Here is a 10,000-nt window from a genome sequence, read left to right on the forward strand (position 1 = left end):
AGGTATTAGGGAAATTGCGGGGTAAAATGTAAATGTTATGAACCATATTCATGTTGACATGTGGAAAAGGTATGAATGAGACTGGATATCTTTACAATACAGGAGATGTATTTGACAGGTTTCGATTACGTCTTCATCAGAAATACATGTATTTCTGATGAAGACGTAATCGAATCCAGTCAAATACATCTCATGTATTATTAAGATATCCAGTCACATTCATACCTTTTCTGTATATGTTATACAGAGAATCAGTCACTATATTGTCTAAATCCCACCAAGGTAAACAAAGAATCCTCCACATATAGATGTCAGGCGTGAGTGTGTGACTGCCATGCGGGAGTGGCATTGCCAAGTCTGTGCAGTGCTCTTTCCTTCCGTGAATACGTGGAGGATTCCTGTTTTCCAGGGTGGGGGTTGGGGGGCAATAGGCCCCCATGGGAGGGTTTCAGGAGGCTGTGCCCCCTGCATTAGACAATATAGTGATTGATTCTGTGTTTATCATTTTCATTTTACCCCACAGTTTCCCTGGTACCTTTCATGCCTTCCCTTGCTATTGGGCCAAGAATGTGGGGGGTTTGGGGGGTTTCAGCACAGTCATTTCTATATATTTGGAAAGTAGATGGTTAGAGGAATGCAACGATAAATTGTTGCTATCCATTTGGTGGATGTATTCCAGAAAATTACCTAATTTTCTAAGTCTCAGTTGCACTTCGTGGATATCAAATCATAATAATAGTTGATGGTCTTTGCACCTTCACAGCCATCTCGCACCTTCAGTAACAAAAATTTTTCATCCCAAATGATGCTGAAATAAAATTGCACTCTTGCACTTGGAAGAAATTTCAAGAGCAACACAAACTTAGCTGTCTTGCCAGTGGGTAAAGTATAGGGGATAACGCATGCAATATTTTAATGTAAATGATATATTCTCATTCTCATTCTATAAGGTGTGATTAACTACATTAAAGTAATAATAAAATTAATGCAATTACATAGTGTGCTTATGATAAGCTTATGATTTATATGTCACATTAAATTAAGTTTTCAGAGCAGCTTCCAGTATTTACAGGCATATAGTTAAAGCCCCAAGGTTAGGTGGGTTTTTGGATGAAACAGTGATCTTTGTGGTAGATTGTGCATTTTGAATGGGGTTCATTCATTGAGTTATGGCCTAAGTCTCTGAAGGATTGAGTCGTGTTGGAAACACATTATCAAAGGATTGCTCTGTTCTGGCCTTTTGCCAGTCAGCATTCTGTCAATGGCCTACAGCCCTCAGCTTGGTTCTAGGAAGCTACATCCCACAGTGTTAGTCAAGGAGCAAGTGTTGTCACATATCTGCATGACAGTCGTTTCAGGTTATCCACACTAATGCGTCTGTGGCCCTACCCCTCTCTCTACCCCACCTGCAACCTTCGTCCCTTTTGCTTGGCATTTGGAGGCATAGAGTATGCCAAGTATTGCATTGTCTTTTCTCAGGATCAGTTTCCACTCATAAAAGTGCTAAGCATATACTGCCTATTAAGAAATTATTAACTGAAAACCAAAATTCCTTTAAGTATTTGGTATGATTTTGTATTTTATTAATATTCCTATCTAGCAAATTTTGACATCCTTGTTAGTTTCAAATACTTCGAGAGAGTAGCCATAGGGATGCACATCAATACAGGAGTTATAATTCATTTACTTTCTAGAAAAGTGTAGTGGACATGATTTAGTTAGGGAAAAAGGTAATTTTCTGCTGGTAGTTTCGGCTATATTACAAAGCTGTTGATCCTAAATTTGATGGCTTGTAAGGTACAGATTGGTTCTAGAACATTAACAAGATCGTTATATGGAGAATTTTTTGCCTCATATATAGTCTAGCATATATGAATAACTCCTGCATTCATTAACATACCCCTGTAATTCATTCACCATAATATCTTGTTACAAATACTCAGTTTGATGTGTTAGTGCAAAGTTGATTGATATGGCAAGTGGTTAATAGGGCACCTTGTGAAGGGAACAGGATTGGCAAGTCTACTGGCAGGAGAATGGGCATTTGAAAGATTGGGTATTGTCTATTTGGAGGGTACCAGAGTATCAGTCAGATAAAGGGTGAAGACTTTAGCACAAAGGGATGTATAGGAGTCAGTTAAACAGTGCAACTTGGGAGGGTAGTTTGAAGTAATTTTTGTTTCAATTTTTACTGTTGCCATTATTATGTATTATGTTTATGAGGACAATTATCACTATTTTACACGAGTAGACCTGTATTTGAAGGCTTGTTACTTAAAACTATGGTGACAATGCATTTACCATAGAGGTCAGTAACACTAGACTTACCAAGCTAAAGTCAGGCCTTTAGATATCTGAAACTGTCCTTCATATTTTTAGCTGAATTGCAGAGTTTTATTAACTTACTTAGCAAGCAAACTTATCCTTATTTCTTACACAGGCTCCAGTCATGAAGTCCATTGCAGAACTTGCAAGAGAAAAGCTGAGAAAACTTGAGCAGATGGTCCACCCAGCCAAGCCAGACCCGGGATCGAAAAAAATCAAGAATGGCCAAGTGCTGAAGAGGAAGCAGAGCAAGGTGGGTGCCTTGGTCCCTGTGCTTGGGGTCTGTTGCGCACAACCAGAATAGGTTTGAAAGTGTTCGAGGGATTGCAGCTGTAGGTTTTGTTTGTATGGATTTATTATTATTATTATTATTTGAGATCTCTGACATGTTTCACCCTTTGATTTTTAAATTTGTTTGGCAACTTGTTCCTCCCTTTACATCCTTGTCAAAGCATTGAAATGAATGTTTTCACTTTACACATGCATCTTTCCAAATCACAAGTTGATTTCTGTTGATGCTCACAATAGGCAACACCTACATGGGTTAAAAAATGCAAAGATGGTTCTGCTCCCCTTTGTTATAGTGGATACTCTTTTCATGGTTAAATGTGAATTACATGTCACTACATATATCAAGGGGTTGAATAGTGGCCAGTTGTAAGGGGTATATATATGTAGATATGTATATTTTTATTTGTTTGTAATTGTGTTTATATATATTTTTATGCAATGATTTTTACCATGCACTACAAAGGCCTTCAGCCCAGACCCCTACTGCTCATGACTAAAATGTTACATGATACACCAAAGTTCATCCCTTGCATACATATTTTTATTGCCATTTTTGTTGCTTGTAAAGGACCATTATCACCTCTTTTGTGGAAAATTGATAGAAATTCAATTTTAAGTTATACTCACCAAAAAATAAAGGGAAGTGTGGGCAACATCTTCCAAAAGTTTCAGAGCAGTATCAGTACAATCATAGATAATTCAAATGGCATGATTTATATGAGAACTCCCTGGCATTAAAATGGTGTATGATATCCCCTCACCTTGCCACATTATCCTGACATTTCATGGCCTTCCAATCCATTTGGTATGCATTTTTAACATATTAAAATCATTATTGATGATGTTAATAGGCTTCTCATAACTCTGTCAGTTGATTCAAGTTTAAACAGCACTACTAATGTCATGATAACAGATGTCTGTTTTTTTTATCTTATGGGTGTAAATGAATGATTTAAAAGATGACCAAGTGTAACAGATATGTTGCTATATGACATGGCTATCTACTTAAACAACAGAAGTGGCTGTCATTTCCTGAAAGAACAGAAAATTACCCCACATTTACCTTAGAGCCTCAATCTACTCGCCTTTCCCAATGTCTCAGACAAATCCATATAAAAAGGAATGTGTTTCTTGAAAAAAGTAAAATGAAATAAATATTGGAATGCACATGATTTATAATAGTTAATAAAGATAAGTTATGAACTGAAATCGTGAAAACAGGTATTGTGGTGGGTGTTATTTGCATTGATGTGGAAGTGAAAAATACCAGTGATGAATACAATATTGGTGTGTGCACGTGTGTGAACTTCATTTGACACACTGAAACCCATGTATATGCAGAGAAAGAATTGTTATCCATTGGTAGTGATATCTTTATTTCATGATATATCAGAGAGTGAATATGATGAAAATTATGAAGGTTCCCCTGGAAAGGCCTACAGTTTCTGCTGGGTATGGAGCCATGAGGAAATCCATGAGATCCAGGATTTGTAGAAAGAGCTTGCTAAAACTTGGATTTCTTGGACGTTAAATTCTAAATATGTTGTTAGTTTTGATTGAATTTACTTGATTTTTGTCTTGATTATTTGTAAAGTATAGGGCATTTTACACGTTTTATATTCTTTCACATAAGATCAAAAAGTATTTTTTGTTTCATCTTTAATGTAATGTGAGTTTGCTGGGTGCTGTAGTGCTCTGGTTTTTTATTTGTAATAAAGGCAAGGACAACAAACTTTAGTCCTTAAAAGTTATTCTAGAAAGCTTAGGATAATCATTGGTAATTTTCAAATTGTTGTCTGTATTTTTATATTGCACTTATAATCTGCCATAGTTGTATTTTTGTTGATTTTACTCATTTTTCTATTTGGTCTTTTTTCCTTTTCAATGGATTAGCATGATACTTTCTACAACTGTATGTAGGGAGTCAACCTTAAAAGTTACATTCAAATTGGTGCATTATTTTAAAATCTGCCAAAAAAAAAAAGAACATTAATAGTCCCTTGAATAAAGCATCACTTTTTAAAGAAATATCTTAGGTATTTGTCTTTGTTAGCTGGTAGTTCAACGTCAGGCGACCACTACCCACTGTTGCACCTTGTACACCTTCTGTTGGCTGTGCTTTTCCATTTCAAGTGTTTTGCAACTGCTCTGTCAGTATTTGTAATGGAAGTGTAAAGTCATAAATGCATTATATTTTCATTATATAAACATCGGCACATTGACATTATTACTCTCATATTTATATGTAATGAAAATTACTGTTTAGTCATGGACAAAAGTTTCAAGAGCCCATAATCTAAACAACAATGGTGTTCAAGATGGAATTTGAATTTTGACTGGCTGTACTTGTTGATGTTATGTCAACTGAATATGAGCACCTCCAGGTTTGCTTGGTCATAAGTTAGGAATGGCAACAGTCATTTTAAAGATATTGCTTATGTAAAATATTTATTGGTATCAACAGTATTTTTTCATTGAATTATGGATCTAAAATAATGTTTCACACTGAAATCTGGATAATAATAAGGGGGGAGGACATTCAAGCTTAAATCACAAGTTTTAATCAAAATACTTCATTATCATCTTTATTGGCTTACTTAGTATAAAAATGTATGAAAACTGTTATTCATAGTTCAGAGAAAAAGAAATGAAGTTGGGCCTATATGAACTAATCCAACAAATGTTTTATTTTAGGCCAAGCGACTTCTGATAGGTCAGATTCGTCGTCTTAGGAAAAGACTAAAGCGAAAGGGCAAGTTTGATGAATTGAGGGAAATTATGGAGGAGGAGAAGAGACTCACAAAGCTGGAACCACGAACCCTTGAATCGACCAGGGAGGCCGATGAGACCACTGTGCAGGAGAATGACGAGGAAGTGGAGCAGGAGGAAGCCTTGGATGCTTTTGCCGACTATTATAACAAGTTGTACGAGCCTCGGATCTTGGTGACGTCTAGTGATAATCCACATAAGGTATTTAGTCTTTTCATTTTCATTTTTGTCTCTTTTTAGGCAATTTGTGATTAAATGCATAGCTTTTAAATTAGTCAATATGATTCCTTCAGATTAGCATAAAGTTCTGTGTTGATACACGTTAGCTGTTACTTGTTTCGTCTTGTAGTATATCTTCCTATTTTTTATGCAACTTTTTAATGTATTCTTTTTTTTTTTAGATAAAATTACAGTCTTGTTTCTTTACAGGCCACTGTTTCTTTTATTCGTGACCTGTGTCGGATAATACCCAATGCCGAAGCCAAGTGGCGCAATAGAGCAAGTATAAAAAAGACGGTAAAAAATGCAAAGGCGAATGGCTTCACAGATCTTATTTTTATCAATGAAGATAAGAGAATGCCAAGTAAGTATTGGAAACTAATGTTAAGTAAGAAAGTAAGAGATTTTAAAAAGATAGTTGACCATTTACCTAAATATTCATCTGAATCCTCTTTCTCTTCCTCCTCCTCCTCCTCCTCCTCCTCCTCCTCCTCCTCCTCCTCCTCCTCCTCCTCCTCCTCCTCCTCCTCCTCCTCCTCCTCCTCCTCCTCCTCCTCCTCCTCTTTCTCCTTCTCCTCATAGAAACGTACATATGAATATTAAGCTGCAAACAGGACAACAAATCATTTGTTTTTACTCTAGTCTCCATAGAACTGCAATATGTATAATGAACTTAAAAAAACAGTTTTTCATCCTATAGATTTACATTTCTATCTATTGTTGAAACTAATGATCAAGTATATTTTTAAAACAACTGAAACAATTCTGATATAGAAATAAACACTGTTTATGTAATATTCACTTTTATCAATGTTCCAAGATGACAATTGAGTTAATTTATTTTCATGCTTTGAGTTTTTTTGTTTTTGTAGCACATGGGATAAAAAGTAGGGTAAGTCTTCCATTTCTAATTTTTTGTTCCCCCTTCTTTTCCTCCCCCTCCTCCTCCTCCTTCCTCTCACCTCCCCTTCCTCTTCATTTCCCTCATTCATCTTTTGTCCTCTTCTCCCCTTCCTTTTTCTCCTTTCTCTCACCTCCCTCTCCTCTTCCTTTATTCCTCTCTCTAACTGCTCTCCTCCCCCCTCCACTTCCGTTTTGGTCTCTCCTCCTTTTCCTGTTCCTTTTTCCTCTTCCTTTTCCTCCTCCTCCTCCATCCTCCTCCTCTTTCTTCTCTTCCTCTGCTTTCACCTTCCTCTCTCCTTCCTCCTCCTCCTCCTCCTCCCCTTCCTCCTCCTCCTCCTCCTCCTCCTCCTCCTCCTCCCCTTCCTCCTCCTCCTCCTCCCCTTCCTCCTCCTCCTCCTGCTCATCATGTTGATAAAATCATTTGGAAAGAATTTGCAAGAACATCCTTTTTTCCTAGACGGTCTGCTCTTGATTCACTTGCCGGAAGGACCAACAGCACTCTTCAGGGTCAGCAATACTCGCGTCGGTAAATCTGTGGCTAAGAAGCATTACATAGGAGATACTGATCATAGGTAAATTCTTGGCAAAGAGAGCATGTGTAAGATTGTACAAAAAAAGGAAATATTTTTGTGTGTATGTTATTTTAGGGATGTGGAGGGGGATGTAATTTTGTATCTTTTCTTGCCCTGATTGCTTTTTTTCTCTGCAGACCCGAGGTAATATTAAACAACTTCACAACCCGGCTGGGAAGAGTTGTTGGGCGAATGCTTGGAGCGATATTCCACTACGACCCTGAGTTTAAGGGTCGGAGAGTGTGCACCTTCCACAACCAGAGAGATTACATATTTTTTAGACATCACAGGTAAGGCTGTTGTCATTTGTTAGTGGTTTGCTTTAGAAAGCAGTAGTATATGGACACTAGTATTTATGGAGAGTCCTTTGCATCTAAGAACAGAATTCACTATGGCAAATGCAGGAGATGTTTCGAAGGAGAACTATTTGTCACATTTTGATTATGTATGATATTTCTATTTTAGAATGCTTCTCCAGAAACTGTTATGAAAGGAACACCAATTTATTTGTTTGTCAGCTTAGTGATAACTCCCACTATTTCAGATATGAATTTAGGAACCAACAGAAGGTAAACTTGAAGGAAATGGGACCAAGATTTACGCTGCGACTCCAATGGCTACAGCAGGGGGCCTTCGAGGGAGACTTCGAATGGAACCTCAAGAGACACGACATGGAGACCTCCAGAAGAAGATTCTTCCTTTAGCTAGAATTAAAAATATAGATAAATACAATGTTATTGCCATTAAAGTAGAATTGTACTTTAATTTAAGACCGTTTCGTAGAACTTAATGAAAGTTGTTAATTTCATATCACCAAGATTTTAATCCATTGACCAATTTTCTACGCAGGTAAAGGAAAACAAATGTGTAAGAAATATGTTACTTTGTTATCATGGAGGTCTTCCACATGGACATCCATGAGCACTATAAATGTCTATGGTATATGATGCATTGTTACATGCAGGTGGAATGATTAATAAAAGAAAAAAATAATCTTGTGTTACTATCATGATAATAAGAATCTTGCCAGTGTGTAGATTATTTAATAAGTCAAGTTTGTCACCAACTACTATTGATAACCATATATTTTATATTTTATACATATGCATAAGATTAGGGGAAAAGTTTACGTCTGTTATTTTTGGCACTTCTTGTATTTTTCAAATAATATACCTATATACCTAGATATATGTCTAAAAGAATAACTGCATTATCTCAGATGTTTATTTATAGGCCAGAGAGGCCAAAGTTGACCCAAAAAGGCTCCAGCAAGCACTACTTGAGAGAGAGACAGAAAGAGACAAGAGTGGGGGGGAGAGACATTGAAATATACATTTTGGATATACATTTAAAATAGGGATAAACACACTAGCAATGTTATGGTTAAGGGGACCATGCTGAGAGAAGCCAAAGACCAGTCTATTCTGTGCTGGATAATGGAATAACAATATCCATTTATTCATGATATTAAAATTAAAGTGACTGACAGTAAGAATCCCTTGGGTCAATATGTGAATTCATTACACCACTGGTCACTCCCGGGCAGTTCGCTGGTTTACAAGGAGACAAGCGAGAATTCATGGTAACCTACTAGCTTAAGTGCGTGGACACTGCTTTCCTCTTGTTCTGAGTTATTTGATTATCTTTTTTTTTCCTCTGCTTAGACAGTTTTGTGCAGCCCCTCCTTTTCTCTCCCACACTCTTCCATTCCTTTTGCACTCTCTTCCTCCTCTCCATCACCCCTTTTTTTTTTACTCTCTCTCTCTCTGTCTCTCTCTCTCTCTCTCTCTCTCTCTCTCTCTCTCTCTCTCTCTCTCTCTCTCTCTCTCTCTCTCTCTCTCTCTCTCTCTCTCCTCTTTTCACTTTCTCTTTCTCATTCTCATTCTCTCATTCTCTCATTCTCTCATTCTCTCTTTCTCTCTTTCTCTCTTTCTCTCTCTCTCTTTCTCTCTTTCTCTCTTTCTCTCTTTCTCTCTTTCTCTCTTTCTCTCTTTCTCTCTTTCTCTCTTTCTCTCTTTCTCTCTTTCTCTCTTTCTCTCTTTCTCTCTTTCTCTCTCTTTCTCTCTCCCTCTCTTTCTCTCTCTCACTCTCTCTCTCTCTCTCTCTCTCTCTCTCTCTCTTTCACCCTTATCTTTTCGCTTTCTCTCTCTCTCTCTCTCTCTCTCTCTCTCTCTCTCTCTCTCTCTCTCTCTCCCTCTCTCTCTCTCTCTCCCTCTCTCTCTCTCTCTCTCTCTCTCTCTCTCTCTTGCCCGGGGATCACCCCTACCTTAGACCTCAGCCCTCGGCTCAATTAATTTTGTAGTCTTTTCCTTCTCTTTCCCAATCCCTTACCCCTATCCAATTCCTAAGGTGCGAAGGCCGTGCAAGAAAAGATGAAAATCTAAATTTATGTCAGTCATGAGTTGTCCATGGAAGCCATAGGCACGGCATTCCCTCATCGGGACCTTGAGGGGATGACCTATTATTCCCCACGTATCTCAGACTCATCATGGCCAGTAATAAAGATTCTGTAACCTAATTACGGGCATTAAGGCTTGCCTCTTTATCAATTAGCCTCCGTGAATCTGTGTTTACCGACCACAGCTACTATACTCCTCCATCTCCATATTACCTTAATCGTTTCCACCCTTGTTATGGCTCTCATATATTCCTCTGTTTCTGCCTCCCCTCTCACTCATCTTGACACAATCCACCATTGCTGTCTCCGTTTAGTCCTCGGCGCCTTCCGATCCTTTCCAGTTGAGAGCCTCTATACTGAATCAGGCTTATCACTCCTTTCTCTACGTTGTGCCTTTTTGTCCCTAAGAATCTATGCTCGTTTCTACCACTTTTCTCTATCCAAGCTAACTGTCCCTCAATCCTTTCTTCATACCTTCTCCCCTTTCACTGTTCGTATGGATGCTCTGCTTTCTCATTCACCC

The 10,000-nt window shown here is 37.9% G+C and overlaps 1 protein-coding gene across 1 annotated transcript in view; it reads left to right on the forward strand.

The window, feature by feature from the left end:
* LOC113810556 (ribosome production factor 1) overlaps positions 1-8,072 on the forward strand; it is an 8,822-nt gene extending 750 nt beyond the window's left edge. The window contains exons 2-7 of the mRNA XM_027362177.2: positions 2,441-2,578; positions 5,311-5,586; positions 5,815-5,968; positions 6,965-7,079; positions 7,217-7,369; positions 7,624-8,072. Of these exons, the coding sequence (XP_027217978.1) occupies positions 2,441-2,578; positions 5,311-5,586; positions 5,815-5,968; positions 6,965-7,079; positions 7,217-7,369; positions 7,624-7,783 (996 nt within the window). The 3' untranslated portion in view covers positions 7,784-8,072. The remainder of the gene's footprint in view (positions 1-2,440; positions 2,579-5,310; positions 5,587-5,814; positions 5,969-6,964; positions 7,080-7,216; positions 7,370-7,623) is intronic.
* Positions 8,073-10,000: the final 1,928 nt, after the last annotated feature.

The sequence above is a fragment of the Penaeus vannamei genome, chromosome 21 (genome assembly GCF_042767895.1).
Source record: "Penaeus vannamei isolate JL-2024 chromosome 21, ASM4276789v1, whole genome shotgun sequence".
NCBI lineage: Eukaryota > Metazoa > Arthropoda > Malacostraca > Decapoda > Penaeidae > Penaeus > Penaeus vannamei.